Here is a 22,293-nt window from a genome sequence, read left to right as displayed (position 1 = left end):
CTACTGGTGGCTAGCTGCACTTTCAACCTTCTCATTCAAGTTGCAGTACCGGGCTGGTAATCAAAATGTCAATGCAGACAGTTTGTCAAGGAAAACCTCACGCAGAGCTGTCAGAAGATCAGCTGTCAGCAAAAGAGCAAGAAAGAATTCAGAAGTTTGTGCAGTATCATATGACAGATGCAGAGCACTTACAAACTACTGACTATGATGTGATCAGAGCTATCTGTGAAAAACACTCAGTTCAACAAGCTGACGATTCTGCTGTCGGTTTAATCGAATCCCTTACTTGTCATCCTGAGGTAGTACCCGAAGGTTTTGAGCAAGAAAGTCTCAGTGGCTTACCTGCCATACCCCACTTCATAAAGGGATCTCCCTTTATTCTTGACGGATTGGTATCGTCTTGTGTTGATGGATGCAATCCTGTACAGACAACGAAAAAAGAAGTCTCTGTAAACCATCAACTTGTCTTGCCAGAAAGTCTCAGAAACTTCGCTATAAGCAATCTACAGTACATAATCAGATAGGCCATATGGGAGTTGAACGAACACTAGATCTGGTTCGCTCCAGGTTCTATCGGCCAAGAATGGGAGCTGAAGTTGAGCAAAAAGTTAACTTGTAGTCGCTGTGTCCACAGGAAAGCTCTACCACAGAAAAGCGCACCCTTAGTCAACATACAGGCCTTTACAGCTAGTCTGTATCAACTTTCTTTCTCTTGAACCTGACAGGAGTAACACGCGTGATATTCTGGTAGTCACAGACTTCTTTACTAAGTATGCTATGGCTATACCAACGCCAAACCAAAAAGCAAAAACTGTAGCAAAGTCCTTGTGGGATCAATTCATTGTACATTATGGCTTCCAGAACGGTTACATAGTGACCAAGGACCAGACTTTGAGTCACACTCTATTAAGGAACTTCAATCGCCGGAATCCAAAAAATCAGAATAATACCTTATCACCCACGAGGAAACCCTGTGGAAAGATTCAACCGAACTTTATTCTACATGCTCAGAACCTTAAAGAAAAGGACAAAACCCACTGGAAGAATTTTGTTAAACCTATGGTTCACGTGTATAATTGCGGCAAGCACGAGACAACGGGATTCTCCCTGTACGAACTTATGTTCGGGTGTCAGCCCCGGTTACCGCTTGATCTTGCTTTTGGGTTACCTGGTAGAGACAGTTCGCCAGTCTCTCATTCCCAATATGTTCAGCACCTTAAGTCTCACTTGAAGGAAAGTTACGAAGTTGCTTCACTTCTTTGATAAGCATGTGACCAACTCTACTCTGGAAGTAGGAGACCATGTATTAGTCAGAAATGTTCGCATTCGCGGAAAACATAAGCTACAGTAGCTGACAGATGGGAATCTGAAACCTATGTCGTAGTGAAGCAAGCTTACCAGTCTATACGGTCCGCCCAGAAACAAAAAAACGATCCATTACGCACTCTCCATAGGGATCTTTTACTTCCTTGCAGGTTTTTACCTGTTGGTGAAACTTCAGACACAGTAGTGAGTGAATCTACTGCAGAAGTCAGAACTCGGAAGACCGAATTCTCAAAGCTCTGATAGTCAACATTCAATTCTTAAAACTGATGATGACATTCCCGATTTACTGTGGAATAAATATCCAATTAAGTAGACAAAGTTAATTACTATTCATGAAATAAAGGAAAATTCTCCTAGTCTTGAATCTGTTCATTCACCTTCAGAGGAGGATGTAATGCAAAATGTTCAGGGCAATGACCTACCTGCATATGATCCAGACCAAGCTTTACTTACTGTAGCCGAAGAAGGAAACTTACCTGTTGATATCACAGCATGTAACTTACCTGAAATTCCAGAAACTGTTGAAGCAAATCATATCTCAGATACAGTATTATCTACTGATGAGGACAATGTTGAAAATTAATGTAATACACAAAACCAGGATTCAGATGCAGAGGAAAATGAATCTTCTGGAAATGTATCCAGATGTTCCGTCAGACGGAGAGAAAAACCTAAAATACTTTACCTATCCACAACTTGGAAATCCCCTAATACATGTAGTTCAGTCCCTATTTCAAGGTTTTAACACTGCTTTCATAAATGCATTAGGTGGTTCTGAAAATCTAAGCAGTTCACCTGAAGTATCTATCATACATGATGTGTAAATAGTTAACCCTCTCAAAATTGTGTCACGAAACGTGCACAGTTAGGCGGGGAGGATTTAACCCCGAGTACACAATTACACCTGCAGAAATATAACAATGCATATATTTATATAAATGCTTTGGAGTTTAAATTATATTTTAAATAAGTTAAAACTAGTAATTAATAAAGTTTATAAGCCAAGGCTGCCAACTCTCATGCATTCAGCGTGAGGCTCACGCAATTGACCCAAATCTCACGCTCTCACGCCACACCCCCATATTCTCACACAGACTCGTACATCAGTGAGGAAAAAAAATCGCGCCGCATGATCTCGCAAAACAACATGCAGAGAGACCAGGGGTCTCCGAGGTAGTTCGGATAAGCGGTAGAAGATGAATGAATGAATGAATATACTTACACGCTAATGCAAGGATTTTGCGTTTGTATTTTTTCCACACCAAGCCACGCCCCTCCATAAGACCATCCCCCATAACCAAAGCCCCGCCTCCCAAAATGTCACTCTAAGCTGAACTCAAAAGTTGGCAGCCATGTATAAGCTGTTTAAAATTCGTATCTGGTAAAAATGATGAGCGGTTGCTCTGTCCAATCAGACCACGTGTAATAGGTTCCGCCTACCTGCTTCACAGGCTGTTGGGGTCAGATTGTGCAATAGTAGAGAGCAGAGAAGACAGGAGGGAAACTAAACTTTAGTAGTGGAGGTAATTTAGTAAAAAAGTGAAAAATAATCTTAAATATACTTCACGTTAAACCTAACAAAAAGAGATTGAGTGGATTCTGCTTTTATTTTGTTTCAAAAGTGTTTGATGGGTTAATTTTTCTGTTGAGTTGCTGAAACAAACCATTTGGACATGGTCAGGTTTTTTTGTGGAGTTAAGAATATCATTGATGGCGAGTCAACCCAATTAAATTCTAGAAGGAAAGAAGAGGAAATTCATCTAATCCATTCAAGGGAGTACCTTGTGTTTTTTTTATTGCTCACTCAAAGTTAAAAGCACTTTGAGCTTTCAACTGTTCAACAACTTAGTGGACAACAGTAAATACTTACCTCTGGAACTGAGAACTGATCAGTACAGTAATACCTCGAGATACGAGTTTAATTCGTTCCGTGACCTTGCTCGTATCTCAAATTGCTCGTATCTCAAAGCAATTTTCCCCATTTAAATTAATTGAAATCCCATTAATCCGATCCAGCTCGCAAAATTCCACTCAAGTTGTTTTGTTTATGTGTTTTGAATATGAAAAATGATGCGGCGAATCTGATATCTCAAGCCAAAAATATGGTCGAATCACAGCTCGTATCTAAAAAATTTGTATGTCAAAGCACTCTTATCTCGAGGCATCACTGCACTCCGAATTTAAACACAGCTACTTCTTACAAATCCTACATGGCTTGATATGTTATGACCAACAGAGGGAGATATGCTACATGAAATAGGGCTCTTTTTTAACCACACTTTAAATGTGAGATTATTATTATTATTATTATTATTATTATTATTATTATTATTATTATTATTATTATTGTTGTTGTTACTACCTGCACATATTCATTCTGTGCTTTGGCAATGAGAGCATGTACTGTATCTTTTGTCCAATATCTTAATTGTATAATAAATTAAATATTGGCAAACAAAATATGTTTTCTGATTTAAACTGATAAAGCATTAGAAATATAATTTGTACTTTGGCAAATCCACTATTCATCTGCAGTCATTTTGGTTTCATGTATGCAGGCGATTCTGTTTAAAGGTCAATGTTTGTGTAGGTGCACATGCCATTCTGACTTGGTGAGTGATTTAATAGATAGGAAATCAGTTCAGTTTATTTGTAAAGTGCTTTTAACAACTGACATTGTCTCAAAGCAGCTTTACAGAAGTACAGAAATAGAATAAAAAATTGAAAAGTTTAAAATTAAATTACAATTTATCTCTAACATCTATCACTAATGAGAGCATAAATCCCTAAAAAGCCAGAGGTGACTGTGGCAAGGAAAAACTCCCTGAGATGATATGAGGAAGAAACCTTGAGAGAAACCAGGCTTAGAAGGAACCCATTCTCATTTGGGTAGGTTGGTATTTGGTATGCGACTTAACTATTAATTTTATCTTAGAGAGTGTGTTGAGGTGTTTTTTGTTTTGTTTTCTTCACAAAGTAGTCCATCCAGTTTTCTGAATTTACACAAGATTCTGTTTTTGTACGCTCTTCATTTCTCACTATACTGTGTGTGGAGTGGTTAGGTCCTAAAAAGAACAGAATTGTTTACTCATTTTCTTTAGTTTAATAGACCAAATATGCACAATGATGAATAAATCAGCTTAATATTTGTGTAAAATGCTATATTTTTGTCTCCATTTGTTGTTTAGGAATTGATTTGTCCTGGATGACTGGAGTACATTAAAAGTTCTGTGTACTTGTTTGTCCAGCTCTAAATTTTAGTGTGAACATATTTCTAGGTTGTGACAGCACAGAGAATGGCTTCAATTGGAGACTCACCTCAAGAGTCAGGTAAATTTCACAGATTCTTCTTAAACTATTGGTCAGTTGTCATTGTTTCTCTGATCGTGTGGAACTCAAATAGTGTGAGTCAACATTATGTCAAGAATAATGGACATCAGTCATGACCTCACAGACACTGTTGCTGCTTATCATGCACAGTGCCATATTTGGTGGTGGAAACCAAACACAGCATATCACCAAAAGCACCTCCTACCAATTGTCAAGAATAGTGGTGGAGATGATGGAGTGATGTTTGGCAGATTTTGAGAAACTTTCAGTCATTGAACCAACAATGAACTCACCTTATGCCATAATATTCTTTGGACAAATTTAGGCAAAAGATAGATAAAAATGTTCAGCAGCTTAAGCTGGGCCAAAATTAGGATTGCAACATGTCTCATCATACTGAAAACACCAAACCACAGTGAAACATGGTGCTGGGAGCATCATGCTGTGAGAATGCTTTTCATCAGAAAAAACTGGTCAGATTTAAGAACAAATATTTTTGTAACCAACAAGGTTTTATCACCTTATGATTGTACCTTTAAATGTTAGACATATTTACTAAATGGAATGATAAAGTCCATTAAAGTTGATGAATGTTTCAACAAAAGGTCAAATCTAGTTAAGTGGGCACTGTACCATGCCTTGGAAAAGTTTTCAGTGCCTTTAAATGATTTAATTATATTTTATTTATTGCAAACTAATATGCCATTAAAATAAATATTGATAGCAAATATATTAGTTGACAGCAAACCTTACAGAATAATGACTGAAAATTGGTGCTGTCATAAGTAGTAAAGCTATTCAATAACATAGTTTCTCAATGTCTGTTCTTATTATTTATTAATTTTGTGCACTGTTTGGGAATGATTTTTCACTCATTTGTCCTGGCAAATTTGCTCCAGGCTTCAGGTTTGCTGTTTGTAAACTCAAAAAAGGTTCTCAATAAGGTTTTAAAGAAGAAAAAAAAGGCCCTAAAGCACGATGCTACCACCACCGTATTTCACTGTAGGGATGATATGTAATAAGATACTGTATGGAATGCATTTAGATTGAGCCACACTTAATGCTTTGAATCTTGTACAAATCTAAATTTTGATTTCTTCACACTGAACTCTTCTCTTCTCATTCTCATGATCTCTTCTCATTTTTGAATGAGAAATATAACATAAACAAACAGTGGTAGACTGCAGTATTGTTTTTGTCCTAACCAAATATATAGTTTTAATCGTCTTTATTTTAGTGTGAATACGAAGTATTTTTAAAATAATGAGAAATGTTTGAATTACTCATACATTAAATTTGTCATTCTGCTGTTCTGGCTAAAAATAAATAAATGTCAATTTGGACTCAGATTTCCTAATGCTTATGAAGAAAACTGTCTTATTTAACAGTGAATGATTATTATGATGACAAAAAAGCTCTGGCTTTGTCTTAGCTCTATCTCTGCAGCCTGAGATTTCATCTTCCTCATCATTACGGTAGGCAAAATATTAAATGGATCATGTTCAGACACATAAATGATACACATTTCATTGATATCTGACTAACTTTCATGTTTGCTTCAAATATAAACTAACAGTCACTTCAGTAAGAGCAGAACTCTGAGAGAACTGTCTATTCCCATCCACTCTAAAGCAGATCCTGACACACCAGTTTAACACAAATCACACAAATCTGAGAACAAGCAGAAGACAAGAGGCTGATAACTGAGTTACAGAAAACAAAATAAAGTATACATAAAGTCTGTATACTGTTTTTATCATTTGTATTTATGTATGACCTTAGTATAAGGTATTATCTAAGTGAATAATACATTTTGAAAACTTTATCTTAATTGTATAATAAAGTAAACTTTTGCTGACAGAATGTTTTTATGTTTTCTGATTTAGTAAGTCATACATTTAAAAACATAATTTGTAGTTTGGAAAATCCACTATTCATCTGCAGTCATTTTGGTTTTATGTAGGCAGGTGATTCTGTTTAAAGTTAAATTTCCCAAAGGGTGAAGTGATGCCACTAGTGGAGTAGTGCAGTAGCTAGAAGAGAGAACTTCAGCTAGAACTTCAACTAAATAAATCCTCATTATTTAGGTATCCACCTCTGATCACGTTGTACCATATCTAAACTTGTATCTGGTTGAATACTACAGTAGCAATGATGTCTGTCAATGGGAGCAGAGAAGAATGGCTTGGGAGCTTCTAGTTTGGACCGTGCTCATCAGTGGCATGGGGTTTATGGTCTCTAGCAGCTGTGGTTGAGTATCAGCTACTTTTTGCAGACCCCTCGGTGATGGAGTAGCCCGATTTAGGGTGTACTCTGATCACCCCAATAGTGGAAGGGCATAGGAAAGGTGGCCTAAAAATTGCCCACAACGTGGAATTGCCCACAACGAGGAATTCTTTATTTGTGTTGTAACTTACCCAGGAGGCGATAGTGTGCAATTTAAGCCACCATTTCTAAGCCGACATCTAAGGTTGCTGGAGCACATTCATTTAAGGTGCCTGCATGGAATCCTGAGGATCATTTGGTGTGATCATGTACCACATTCTAAAGTGCTCACCAGAACAGAGCATGGTGACAACTGGACACCAACTGTGTTGGCTCTGGAATGTTATAAGGATGCCTCAATCCCATGGAAAGTCCTGCATGGACAGCTTGATCTGGGCCTCTGTTCCAGGGTGTAAGTGGTAAAAGAGACCAGCTTAAAACATCACTGAGGACATGTTAAATAAGTTTTTTGTTTGCCCCCCCGTTTAATTTTTTTATTTTATTTAACCTTTATTTAACCAGGAAAAAAATCCCATTGAGATTCAGAATCTCTTTTTCAAGGGAGTCCTGGCCAAGACAGCAGTACAAAAAGTTTCGTATTTAAAGTATACTGCAAAAAACAGACAAGGTATAACAGAAAGAGAAAAAAAAATATTAAATTAAACATAATCTCCACATAATCACCAGCAACACTCAGTAGTAGCATATGTGCATATACTGTAGTACTCAAGTAATCCTTTATCCTAATTTTAAACTGCATCAATGTTGGTAAATAGTCTAATTTAAGATGTTTCTGCAGTTTATACCAGGATGATGGAGCAAAAAATTTAAAGCCACTTTCACCGAAAACAGTTCGCGTTCGAGGAATGTCATACATGATTTGACCATTTAATCTAAGATTACATTTCCCAGCAGTAACTTTAGGAATCAGGAGAGAACATAAATAAGAAGGCAGTTTACACAGTATGGCCTTATAAAGAAAAATATACCAATGCTCCCACCTGCGATTATGCAAAGAAGGCCAACCAACACTCTCAAACACTCTCTAATGATCCAGATCCATGTCACTCACAGCCTGACCTTCATGCCATCACAGATTCCCCTGTTGTTTTTGTTGTACAGTACAGGTGCTGAAAGCTGTGGGTGTGACTGAATAGTTAGTGAGGGTGTAGTGTGTGTGTGAGAGTAAATTCAACTAATAATGTTGAACTGGAGGTGAATTAAGTCTCCTTGCTCAGATTCTACAGTGTATGGTGCCTTTGCTTTCATGTACAGTTTATATAATGAAATATAATATTGTCATTTTAATATTTTTGTGAAAATATAAAATATCAGAGAATAAACTGAACTATTAAAATATGCAGTCAATGCTGTGCTTCTCTTATTTTTACAGTATCAGCAAACGTTTGTGTTTGAAGAGATAGATGTGACTCACTGACAATCCCAAAAACTGACAAAGTTTGCATTTTTTTAAATTTACCAGAGGACTCCAGCGCAACAAACTACAGACACTAGGTCTGTAGCAGTTTGTAGGTATTCCCAAAACCTCTAACACATTGCAAATGTGTCTAGTACTGTTGTGATCTATTTTACCAAACCATATTTTAAATCTCAATTTTGGTTGACTGCAGATTGTCAGTCTGCTGTAAGGAAAGCTGATTTTATCTCGGCTTTAGCTTCCCACTACTCCTTCTAATTTCTGGTGCTAACTGAGACCTTGATTTCTCCACAGAACACAGATACACTAGCTGCTCTATCCTCTGCCCATGCTTTCTCTCACTCACTACAAGAAAAGGGTGGCACAGCTCTACTGTTGTCAAGGAGATAGTGTTTCACCCCTCTCCTCTTGTCTCATTTAACCATCTCCTCTTTCGAATTTCATGCCATTTCAGTTATGTCTCATTGTTGTCTACCACCCCCCGGTCCCCTAGGAGACTTCTTGGAAGAAATGGACACACTACTCGGTGCTTTCCCTTCCGACAGCATCTCTCTGACAGTGCTTGTTTTAATTTCAACCTCTGACAAGCTTCAATCTTCTTCACTCCTGACACATCTGGACTCATTCGCCCTGACACTCGACAGCTACTTCCCCACACACAAAGGAGGAAATGTCCCGGACCTGATTTTCACCCATCCTTCCCCAGGTACAGACATGACTGCTACCCCACTACACATCTCTGATCATCACCTAGTATCCTTCACCATCACTCTCCCTATCTTACCTAAAACTTTCAGCATATCTCTCTTACCCGCCGCAACCTCCACTCTGTCTCCCCTTCTTCTGTAGCTTCTGGCACTCTTTCATCTCTTCCTGATCCTGAATCTTTTTTCTCACTACTCTTGGACATTGCCACAGACACTTTCCTCTCGTCTCTTTCCTCAACCATGGACTTTCTCTGCCCCCTGTCCACTAAACCCAAGAAGAATTCTTGTTTTGCTCCTTGGATTTCAGATGTGTTGTGCAACAATCGAAGGGAGCTAAGAACATCTGAAAGAGTTCAAGAAATCATAACTTGATGCAGATCTTGACACTTACCTTACACTCCTGGCCAAGTTCTCTTCAGACGTGACGTCTGCCAAGACTTCCTTCTACAAGGAAAAGCTTCTTCACAAAATCCTTGTGAGCTCCACAACATCTTCTCTTCTCTACTCAACCCCCTGGGTCCACCTGCTTCATTCTCACTGACATTGAAAAAATCAACAGGACCTTCACTTCTGCCCTGACTGCACCTACTCCTTTGTTGTCGCCATTCTTAGCAGCATAAAAGATTTTACAACTCTCTTGTCTTGCAATTCTACCACCTTCCAATTAGCTCCACTCCCTTCCACTATGCTCCAGACCATCTTGAAAGAAATTCTGCCCTTCATCACCATGACCCTAACATCTCGTCATGTACCAACTATCTTAAAGAGCGTAGGGGTTATTCCCATCCTGAATAAACCTGCTCTGGATCCATCAGACATCAGTAACTACAGACAGGTGTCACTTCTCTCTTTTCTTTTAAAAATTTCTGAAAGAATTGTCTATAATCAGCTGTCTGTCTGTCTTTCACAGAACAACCTCCAAGATTCCAGCCAGTCTGGCTTTAAAGCAGCACATTTGACAGACAGCCCTTTTAGATATCTCTGAGAAACTACATGCTGCTAGATCAACCAAGCAGTCATCTGTCCTTCATCCTCCCTTTCTGCAGCATTTGATATGGTCAACCACAAGACATCTGCTCCACACAGACCCTCCACTGGTGTCCCACAGGGCTCAGTACTTGGCCCTCTCCTTTTCTCCCTGTATGCTCAATCTCTTGGTAAAGTTATTTCCTCACACAGGTTTTCCTACCACTGCTGTGCTGATGATACTCAACTTATCTTCTCCTTCCCTTATTTTGGGTAACTATGGACAATCAACTGTCCTTTTCCTCACATGTTGCTTATGTGACACGCTCATGTTGGTTCCTTCTCTACAACGTTAGAAGGATTAGGCCATTTTTACGCAATTTATTCTCTGCAGATGATCCAAAATGCAGCTGCATGATTTGTTTTCAACCTGCCTAAGTTCTCTTATACCACCCCACTGCTGCACTCCCTCCACTGGCTTCTGCTAGTTGCACGCATCAGATTCAAAACACTGATGCTTGCCTACAAAGCCAAAAATGGACCTGCTCCCTCTTACCATAAATCCCTCATCACTCCTCGCACCCTCAGAGCTACCAGCACTGCTTGACTGATCCGACCATCTCTCAGGGTAAGAAGTAGGTATACAACAAGACTCTTTTCTGTTCTGGCACTGAGGTGGTAGAATGAACTCCCCCTAGGGGTCCAGACCTAGTTTTTCATCAACTTGAACTAGCAAAAGATCATCTGATATTTCCTCATTCTCTTAGTTTTTTTTGGGCTTGTTGGTATTTGTTATGTGACTCAATGTTCACGTTTATCTTATAGAGTGTGTTGGAGTTTTTTGTTTCGTTTTCTTCAGAATGTAGTCCATCCAGTTTTCTAAATGTGTACACAAGATTCTGTTGTTGCTTCATTAGTCACTGTACTGTGTGGTGAGTGGTTGGGTCTGACAGCTCAAGATACAGGTAAAGTAAACAGACTTTTTTTCTCTTTTCCTCTGGTTTAATAGACTAAGGTATTTTATTAATCACTGTGTATATTTATGTTTGGTCTGTGGGATTTTCAAAATGTACATTGAATGACAGGAGTATGGGCAGGAAAAACAACTGTTCTTACAAAGGCTCTAAACTTTTAATAATGTCTGATTACATCCTCATATTCATCCACATCGGCTAAACAACATTTTTTTTGTGTGCATGTGTGTAAAATGATATATTATTGTTTACATTTGTTCTTTAGGAATTGATTTGTCCATTGATTTTTTAACTTGTTTGTCCAGCTCTAAATTTTGACTGTGAACATATTTCTACACAACACAGAGGATGGCTTCAATTGGAGACCCACCTCAAGAATCAGGTGAATTTCTGATTGTACTTAAACTATTGGTCAGTTGTTGCTTCTATGAACATGTAACAAAAACAAATAAAGCAAAACACTTTGCATTGTTTCTTAATATCATTGCTGACATGGAGCTACTATGGATTAAATTTCATTGATCTTCACTCTTTAAATAAATAAATAAATATATATATATATATATATATATATATATATATATATATATATATATATATATATATATATATATATTTATATAGGATAAATCAATATAGTTGAATATGTTTTGGTGAATTTCCATTTAGTCACATATATAGCTGTATGGTGTCCAACTGTAATGCATCATGCAATCTCAGTATATTTGCTCCTGTTCCCGGAAGCAGCAGATGAGGAATGTTGCAAAGTTTGTTAGACAACATACAGTAAATTACTTTATCATTAAGATCATACAGCTAACAAAAGTCCAGGACAAGTTCAGACTTATGAAGTTAAGAGAAAATCAAACAGAATCAAAGGTACATTCATGGGGACAAGAAAATACAATCTATTTTAATTAGAATTTTATTATATATTATTTTTTTTCTTCAAATAAAAATTAAACCAACATAAGAAACCAGGTTGCACACCGTTCGTGAATGAGTAATTAGCAGCTAGGTGTTACAAATGAGAGTCACAAAAGTGTGACTATGTATATAATAGCATAACTTTTGACATTTTGATGATGTGGAGCTTTCATTTGTGTTCACATTGTGTCAAGAAAAAAGAACATTAGCCATGACTGAGAAATTGGTGCTGCCTCTCAATCAGTCTTCAGCTTCGCTAGATGTTGTTTGTTAACTGAAATTTTTGAACAGGGTAACAGATTGGACTTTGAATCGGACTCAAATTTGACTTTCCCTTCAATTTCGACAAAAGTCCATGGTCTAAGGAAAAATATATTGCTGCCACCACTATATTTCACTGTAGGGATGATATTAATTGAGATATAGACTAAATTCATTGGGATTGAATTTTCAATAAAATACTGACAGGAAGAATATGCATATTTATCATTGGTTATTCAATTAAATCTGATCAATTCCAGGGAGTTCAATACTTGTGCAAGTTACTATATATTGTTCTATATATATGCAATAACACAAAGAAGTGATTCTGAACAATTAAGTTTTTTTCATTGTTTTATCATTAGAGTGATAGGACAAATACACTGCTTTTTAACAAGATCACATAACTGACGATAAATTTCACGTCTCTCAGGTCTGAGGATTATCCTAATTGGACCCCGTGAGGTAAACGTGGCTTCAATTGGAAACATTATTCTTGGGAGAGAGGTGTTTGTGTCTCAGAATAGTAGCAAGTGCATAAAGAGAGATGGAGAGATAGCTGGTAGAAAAGTAACAGTGGTAGTCACACCTAATCGATGGTCCACACTTCCTCTGATTGACACATCAAAACGAGATAAACAAGAACTAATGCTCAGCATGATTCTGTGTGAGCCTGGACCTCACGCCATCCTTCTAGCCGTTGGTGAGGAGGAGGTCACAAAGGACATGGCTCTGTCAATGGAGGAGCACACAGAGCTTCTTGGCCAGGAAGTTTGGGATCATACAATATTATTATACTCATGTGGCAAACAGCAAGAAAAATGTGTTAAGGAATCAGGAGAAGCTTTCAAGAGGATTGCAAATAAATGTGGACACAGATCTCACATTCTCAGTGACACAAATCAGGGTGATAGAATTCAGGTCAGAGAACTACTAAAGAAGATAGATGACATGGTACAGAAAAACAAAGGCAAACACTGTGAGATACACGAGAAAATCTACCTTGTTCAGAAATGGAGGGAAGCTGAAGATAAACGAGCAGAACAAAGGCTGCAAAAGACAAAGGAACTGAGAGAGATGATGAGATCAAAAATGGGTAAGTAGAATATTACATGTTTATTATAATTTTATTTGTAAATGCTGGTAAATCATTCATCCTGTCTGTAGTATATATAAGATTTGGAGATTTTTAAAAATCTCACTGGTAGAACAAAGCAATTTTAAGATGCCATTTTGCTCTTTATTTTTATAGGAAGCACAAGCCACAGTTCTGAGATCAGAATTTTGCTAACAGGATATCAGTTTTCTGGAAAAAGCTCAACAGGAAACACAATCCTGGCACAAGAAGCATTTATGGCATTTCCAAAAAAGAGGATGTCAAAGTGTGTAAAAAGTGAAGGAGATGTTAAAGGAAGGCACGTTACTGTAGTGGATACTCCAGGACGATGGAGAATTCACCCAGTCGAGTACACTACTGAGCTTTGCAATCAGGACCTGGTGCTTAGCGTAACTCAGTGTCCACCAGGACCCCACATTTTGCTTGTGCTTGTCCGTTTAGACACTTCGTTCACTGAAAGGAACAAGAGGGCAGTTAAGGGCCACTTGCAGCTTTTTGGTGAGAATGTTTGGAGACACACCATGGTACTGTTCACCTGTGGGGACCTTCTGGGAGAAACAACAATTGAGCAGTTTATTGAAACTGAAGGGAAAGCTCTGCAGTGGCTAGTGCAGAAATGTAACAACATGTACCATGTGTTTAACAACAACAATAAGGATGATCGCTCTCAGGTTTCTGAGCTGCTGGAAAAGATTGATGAGGTTGTTGCTAGTAACGGTGGTGGCCATTTTGAAATGGACCAGAAGATTTTTCACGGGCTCCAAAAGAAGAGGGAGATGGCAGAAGACCAAGCTAAAAAAAGGAGACTGAAGGCAGAAGAGGCACAAAAATCGAAAAGAGGAGCTTCAGTATCTGAAATAGGTAACAAAAAATTTGCTAATGTGTTTTTTGTCTGTTCTTAAAATCACACAATTTCAGTTTTCAATAGGGTTCTTTTATCAAGCTGGGTATGAACAGATTTAATTATAATTCATTTGTAAGAGCATTGACATTAATAATCTGGTATTCATGAAAATCCAATAAAGTTAGAAAAATTCTTGTATTATATTATGCTCCAGTGTGTGTGTACATTTATGCAAGATTAAGTTATTATATAAGACTAACTAAAATAAACATTGATTGCTGATTACAATCATTTGTCAAGTTTAAAAGTTTTTTATTGTAATAGCAAATTTGATCATCTGTGTGAACTATTCCTGTTTATTATTACTGTATTTCCCAACATTAAATCTAACAATAAACTAATAAAAAAAAAACGGAATTAAGTTCATTTTAGACTAATAACATCGGGTTATCATTTTCCTATAACCTGCTGTGAGTTAATTAAATGCATTGAGAAATCATTTCTAAATAATTTCTGTTTGCTTACAGGAGCCTCACCTAGTGATCCTGAGGTCAACATTGTATTAATTGGTTATAGAAAAGCTGGAAAGACCACAACTGGAAACATTATGTTAGGCAAAAACCTTTTTTCCAGACAAAAGACTTTTCAGAGTGAGCAGCAACATGGACAAGTAGCAGGAAGACAGGTAGTTGTAGTAGACACTCCAGGCTGGGACTGGGTCCATGATTTGGAGGAAACACCTGAGCTTGACTGGCAGATAGTGCAGAGTGTTCACACTCATTGTTCCAAAGGTGCACCGGTTGTTTTCCTACTGGTCGTGCGAGCAGCTTTTTCCTTCAAAGAGGTGAACAAACTCATTACTGAAGAATATCTGCAACTTCTTGGTGACTGCGTCTGGAATCACACCATAGTGCTGTTCACTACTGGGGCCTGGATGGAAGACATAGACATAGAACTGCACATTGAGAGTGAAGGGGATGCACTGCAGTGGCTTGTAGAAAAATGTGGGAACAGATACCATGTTATGGACACTAAAGGAAAGAAAGCAGCTGTACAAGTCCCTGAACTGATGAGAAAGATTGAACAAGTAGTGGCAAATAACAAGAGCTGTCCTTTTCAGTTAGACAAAGAACTCTGTGAGAAATTTGAGAAGCAATGTTCCACTGTCAGCAATCAAACCTCACAAAGGATGTTACACGTCAGAAAGGAATACAGCAGCATGATCTCGCTTCCACCTTACAGTACGTTTTTTAAAAATTCATTTTATCAAGAAATTAAAAGAACTGAAGTGCAGTGGTACAATACAGTGGTGATTGTGTTCTAAACAAATGAATAATTTTAATTGTGTTCCTTATAGACTTTTTTTTAAGTTAAAGTCATGAGTTTCAGAAGACTGAATTTGAGATTGTGACAATTGCATCAACCCTGGGCCCTGAAATGCCACATATTTGTGTTTTATATGTAGAATATGTAAAATAAAGTACAATGCTAAACCCTAAAATAGCTCTGCAGGAGAGGGTGCATCCAGGGTATCTATTTAATAATAGATGTATAATTCTACTGGTTTGGAGTCATTTTGGAGATTTCTTAATACCTATTCAAAAAACTCTGTCTTATTCAACAGTGGATGATGATGATGGCTTTGGCTCATCTCAATCTCTGCACCATGAGACTTCATTTACTCCATAATTAAGGTTGGCAAAATAACAAACAGAACATGTTTAAACACATAAAAGATGCACATTTCAATTGTTTCTGATTAAAGTTAATGTTTGCTTCAAATATAAACCAACAGGAATAGATCACGCTCCAACAGGGATAGGTCACGCTCAACAACTTCCCATCCAAAGCAGATCCTGACACACCAGTTTGAAATCTATAAGAGAACAAGCAGAAGACAAGATGCTGAAAACTGAAACACTAAAATAAACATAAAAAAGGAATGGACTTAAAAAAAATAAATAAATCTACCAGCAACAAGTGACAAAGAATCTACCAGCTTGTAGAACATCAGCATATTTTACATTAGTATTATATCTATAGTCATTCTGGCTTTCCTGTATGTGCAATAGAATAATTTGAGAATATAATGTTCTTTGTAATTCTAAATTGTATTATTTGTAATTCCATAACCTTGGTATAAGGTATCATCTAAGTGATGAATAAATGTCAGGAAAAACATTTGTGATATTAAAGTCATAATTTATACATTATTATTATTATTTTGTAAAGCAGAGAACCCTATAAATAATGTACTCAGGGTTTAAACACAGCTACTTCCTCCAAATCCTACATGTCTTGATATGTTATGACCAATAGAGGGAGATATGCTACATGAAATAGGGCTCTTTATTTAACCACACTTTAACCACACTGTGAGGTTATAATAATAATAATAATAATAATAATAATAATAATAATAATAATAATAATAATAATAATAATAATTATTATTATTATTATTATTGTTATTGTTATTATTATTGTTGTTGTTGTTGTTGTTACTACCTGCACATATTCATTCTGTACTTTGGCAATGAGAGCATGTATCTTTTGTCCAATATCTTAATTGTATAATAAATTAAATATTGGCACAAAATATGTTTTCTGATTTAAACTGATAAAGCATTAGAAATATAATTTGTACTTTGGCAAATCCACTATTCATTTGCAGTCATTTTGGTTTCATGTATGCAGGCGATTCTGTTTAAAGGTCAATGTTGTGTAGGTGGCACATGCCATTCTGACTTGGTGAGTATTTTAATAGATAGGAAATCAGTTTATTTGTAAAGCACTTTTAACAACTGACAATGTCTCAAAGCAGCTTTACAGAAGTATAGAAATAGAATAAAAAATTAGAAATTTGAAATTAAATTACAATTTATCTCTAACATCTATCACTAATGAAAGCATAAATCCCTAAAAAGCCAGAGGTTAATACCGAACAGATGCAAAAAGCATTTCACTGCATGATAGTACCCTGTATGTATGCAAAAACTTGATTTGATTTGATTTGAGAGGTGACTGTGGCAAGGAAAAACTCCCTGAGATAAAATGAGGAAGAAACCTTGAGAGAAACCAGGTTCAGAAGGAACCCATTCTCATTTGAGTGACACCAGACAGTAAATAATGTCAATGTAAATCATGTCGTTTCTACATGTAATTTATAATAGGATTGTTAGTAGGATTTATAGGAATGATAACTGTTCTGTTTGATATGGAAACCAGTACATTCTTAGAGTGTGTGATGTTGAGGAGAGATCTACAGTCTAGTACTATTAGGATTAGTGGAGAATTTTTACATCAACACACTGCATATTTACTGACCAAATGAATATATCAGTCAGAACATTTATCTAGATTGCAGTGCCATTTTTGCTTTATTGTGTTAATGTTTCTACACAAACATTCATTTGTGTTACTAGTAATCACAAAGTTAGTTTAATAAAAAATGCATTAATAAATAACTGTAGGAGCAAAATTTACTACAACATATTCAGTTATAATACACAGAGCTTTATAACTGTTAGATTAGCTCACATATCACAAAACCTTGTGGAAACATGAATTATTTAGCAATTAGTGTGTGTGTGTGTGTGTGTGTGTGTGTGTGTGTGTGTGTGTGTGTGTGTGTGTGTGTGTGTGTTTTCAACATTCTCATTCACTTGTCAGATGCAGCTGATATCAGAAGTTTGGTAAATGGAAAACTCTGTAGTCTTTCTTCACAATGAGAGATTTTTTTTTCTACCTCTCTGCTTCCTCTAAATATTTTCCTATTTCCCTGCTGGATTCTTGCATATATTAATGTATGAAAGAAAGAGGACAAGAACATGAAGCGAAAGCAGGTCTGGTTAAGGGGCCTGACTGTTGGACTTCTTGTGGTTCAATACAGAAGCAAAGCAAACTGCAGTGTTTCCAGGATTCAACATTCACCAGACCTGATGCACTAACTGGTCAAAAGGGTCTGTAACTTTAAAATTGATCATTCTTCAACAAAAGACTTTGTCTCTCAAAAAGTTGTTATGGAAGAGTTGTTTTTGTAAGATATTGTTGGTTTTGTAATTAGACACACAAACCACAAATATATATCAAACAGGAAATCAATCTTTCTTAACAGGCTCAGCATTTTCTTTGCTTGATCATAACTGATGGATGTGGAGGTGAAACGTTATATTGTTTTTCTAAGGGTGTGGCAGCACAGTGGGTTTGGGATTGATGCCCCTTAAGCTTAAGGTCCCTGGTTTGATTTTGTGTTTCTGCCAGTTTGAACGTTTCTCCAGGCTTTCTGCTTTCTTTCCACCTCCAAACACATGCCGATAGGCAGACAGCTACTTTAAATTGTTCTAGGTTCACTAGCTGTGAATGTATTTGTGAACCTATGAGTGCATGGTCCTCTGCAATGGACTAGAATCCCATCCAGGATTTACTCCCTCATCCCACCCAGTGAGACAGGCTCTGAATCCACCATGACCCTGACTAGAATAAAGCAGTTACTGAAGATGAATGAATGAAGCATTTTCCCGGTCTGTATTTTTATGGTAATATTTGCCTCACTCAATTAGCAGATGATCAAAGTGGAGCAAAGGTCGTTACAGTCATTACTGTACATCTTGAGGAAAGATACTGATCAATAATCTGAACAAGGATATGGATTTTTCATGATTTCCAATTATTTTTAATGAAATCCTGCCCAGTAATATTCACACTACCCTGAAATAATAGAGGTTACAATACCATCACTGTAAACATTACAGTCTGTATTTAAAGACCTTGAAGCTGCTGAAGACTGATGAATGACAGCACACCAGAAAGCCTTGAGACTTTTCAGCAACGTTATCTGATTACCCTACTGGGGGTAAGTTTATGTTTGTGATTAATTATTAGATTATGGAGGAAGTATACAGAATACCAGTCAATATTTACCCCACCATATGTCACATATACACCAGGAGTGCACGTCTGCTCTCTGCACAAAGACAAGCACAGCAGGAAAGGCGGGAAGGCTGACGTTTGGCAGGTATCTCTCTAATGCTCTTAGCCATCTGCCAATCTCCTGCTTGCTCCCCAAGAACATAATGTTTCTGATTAGTGTGTTAAATTCACCACAGTCTGGCTGAGCGGAGGCTCTGCAGTCCCTGGCTGCACAGTTAGCAGGCTTGGCTAACAGCCACTGTACTGCCACTCTCTTGCCCACTGCTGAACATACTGAACTGAATTAAGCTGTAGGTGTCAGCTGTGGAGGATCGGGACAGCAGTAGGTACAAGACTTCAGTGCATAGACTTTTGTTTCTGTAAAATATAAGCATGTCACACTGGAGCACTCTATATATCTCACAGGTACAGCTGTACAACTAATCCAAATATTTCACTTTCTATCTGTCAATCTGAGACAGGTCTTTCTTTAGTCATTCAGTTGCCACGTCTCTCTCTCTCTCTACCTCTCTCTCTCTTTCTCTTTCTCTCTCCTGGAAAAAGCTGGAACTCAACTTTCCCTACTCAAAGATAATAACCCTCTAGAGATGGCCACAGGCTTCAATGATTTATGGAAATATAAGTTCCCTTGTTTTATCCTTACTTTATTTTATTTTGTTGTTATACCCTTTCTTTGGCTTATATGTGTAATCTACCAGTATTAACCCACACTTTTTAGCTTTATAAGTCTGCACAAAATTTACCATGGTATTTTTTTTATAAAATTGTGAAATAGAAATGCAGTTACATTTTGGCAGCTTTAAATTTGACCTCACTACACTTTCAAAATCAGATAACTTCCAGTACCTGTGAGAATTTTCATAGACTCTCTGATATGTATAAAAAAAGGCCTTCCGTTACTCAAACAGCTTCAGATATGTGAGTCATCTTTATAGATGGCGAGTACAATCTATGGTCCGGGTCAAAGCAGTCAATTCATCCAAAAAAAAAAATAATATCAAAGAAAATATAACTGTGGCAAGAAAGGTGTTAAATGGCTTTTATTATACGAGTCAATTCCTCTTTCTTCCCATTAAAGCAATTATAAATATATATTTTTAACAAATAAATGTTTTAAACCAAAACCTTTTTACAATTACATATAATATATTTCACTTAACAAAACTGGGAAGTTGAAAGTGGACTAATGATTGGTTTAGTCAAGAGACAAAATATGGATCTCTCCTTTTACAGTACGTTCAGCGAGCTCACCAGCTAATGTTTGTGATACAAGTAATCTTCAAAGTGCATGATGTATTTACTTTCTCACAACAGCAAACTGGAAGGTCAGTGTTATTGATTTATCCATCTAACGTCTCTGCAGGTTGCTTGGGCTAAAGCTACTACTACCAGCTAATTAATACTGTAATGTCATTTAAAAGTAGAAGAAGTGGTACTTTACAGTGTGAGTGGTCATGTTTATATGGTGTCACGTGCTGAACATGGGATTATGGACACCTTCTTGACTTTCCTTCTAGAAATTCTAATCTGAGGGAGTTTCTTGGATTTGTTTCTAATCTGAAAACTCAGAGTTATTAGTTTTATGTGAATACAGCACTAGCTTGTTAGTTGGCTATACATCTATATAGACTAATTCTATTACCACCGGTTCTAACTAGCGACTACTCTAGCAGAAATGTATTAAAGGAAAACAGCATTGAAAGCAGAATATAAATGTAATCAGTGCTGCCTTTGAATTGCTGATTTGATTGTTTTATGTATTGAATTGATTGTGTACACAGTTAGTGACTTAAAAATCTTCTCTGAAACACATTTATAAAATGTTCTAAGGCAACATGATCGATCAAACTGTCACCATCAGGCAACCAACAATACTTCAGAAAACTTTACATCACTGCTTGTTACGCCAATAACTGTATTCACATAGTAAAGTGGACCATGAATGTATTTAATACACGAATATGAGTTTTTTCTTAATTCAATAAGATCTTGTATTGTAGTCGATATTTATTCATAAATTGTGGCAGTGATTTGATTAAGGTGAAAGTGATCAGGAATGTAGGCGAAAGAGATCTTATGTGACTTAATCCTAAACCTAAACTATCCTTAATTACATTATTCCTCAGGCCATGTTTGGCATCATCAAATCCATTTTTCATGATGAACAACCTGGTGACATCATAATGATCATACAAATGTGAAAAATTTGAGTAAAATCTGGGACTCGACTGAAATTTTCAGTTAAAGAGGAAAATTAAATGAATGTCATCCACGGAAAGATTGTTTAGTTGTTGATGTATAGAGCAGTAGAAAGTTTACTGATCAATTTATAGCATATTAACATTTGTCCCTCTTTTTGTTTATTTTATGATTAGTCTATATTCGGTTACTTCTCAGTACCTGAGAAGGGTGGCAGTATAGTCCAGCCAACACTGGGGGAATGTATTTACACAATTCAACAATGGCCATAACCACATGTTAGATATCTACAAACAAAGTTTTATTTGTTTTCCAAAATCGCATCTTTTTACTTTGTATATTTGTGAGATTATCCATACAAAGTCCTACCATATTAAATCAGTTAAGTTTGTTTCCTTTATAACCGCTGAACCACATGCATTAACAAGATTAAGCTCTAAGATTAAAACAGTCTGTTATAAGATAAATGAAATCTTTTTATGAGAAATGTTCTGTTCTGGTTGTACAGAAGCAACATATCTTCAATCCCTGTCTGAGTATTTTGCCTTTTTTTACTAACGTTAATGCAGACCCATATATACGTCCTTTTCTCAAAGACGCTCAGGGGTATAAAAGGATATGCATTATGCAATGTAGAGAGATGCATTTAGCACTGAGCCTCCTATGCCCGCAGTCTGTCCAGTGACTCTGTAAGTTCACTTTGATTTTACTATCTGTAGTATTCTGAGCATTTGTTTTTTGTGCATTAAACACATTTATTGCTTTCATTACCTATTCTATGGAATCAGTAACATTAATATAACATAGTAAATTGGAGTTAGTAAGCCATTAAGTTAATACACATCTAACCCTCGACACCACCTACTGTATTTCCAGCCTTGGTCAGAGGTGAACAGCAGACTAAGATAAAATCATGTTATATTTTAGTTCTAAAGTTATACATGTTGACCGTATGAGCAGAGAAATCTTTATTAGTGGAAAGATCAGCAGCTAATTCTAATCAGTGA

The 22,293-nt window shown here is 36.8% G+C and overlaps 1 protein-coding gene across 1 annotated transcript; it reads left to right on the top strand.

Annotated features, from left to right (window-relative positions):
- The first annotated feature begins 10,945 nt into the window (after nt 1-10,945).
- LOC132863874 (GTPase IMAP family member 8-like) lies at nt 10,946-16,546 on the top strand. The gene is made up of 7 exons (XM_060896930.1): nt 10,946-10,997; nt 11,312-11,388; nt 12,628-13,290; nt 13,447-14,172; nt 14,683-15,396; nt 15,780-15,849; nt 15,951-16,546. Exons 2-6 carry the CDS (start codon nt 11,355-11,357, stop codon nt 15,842-15,844), a joined length of 2,202 nt encoding a protein of 733 aa, XP_060752913.1. The 5' UTR covers nt 10,946-10,997; nt 11,312-11,354; the 3' UTR covers nt 15,845-15,849; nt 15,951-16,546.
- Nucleotides 16,547-22,293: the final 5,747 nt, after the last annotated feature.

Source organism: Tachysurus vachellii, chromosome 2 (assembly GCF_030014155.1).
Source record: "Tachysurus vachellii isolate PV-2020 chromosome 2, HZAU_Pvac_v1, whole genome shotgun sequence".
Classification (NCBI taxonomy): Eukaryota; Metazoa; Chordata; class Actinopteri; order Siluriformes; family Bagridae; genus Tachysurus; species Tachysurus vachellii.
Note: the sequence above shows the minus strand (reverse complement) of the source record. Positions and strands in the feature narration are given on the sequence as shown.

Coding starts and splice junctions, on each gene's coding strand:
- LOC132863874 (XM_060896930.1), top strand. CDS start 11,355: ATGGCTTCAATTGGAGACCCACCTCAAGAATCAG. Junction 11,389..12,627: donor AGACCCACCTCAAGAATCAG/GTGAATTTCTGA, acceptor CACGTCTCTCAG/GTCTGAGGATTATCCTAATT. Junction 14,173..14,682: donor AGCTTCAGTATCTGAAATAG/GTAACAAAAAAT, acceptor GTTTGCTTACAG/GAGCCTCACCTAGTGATCCT.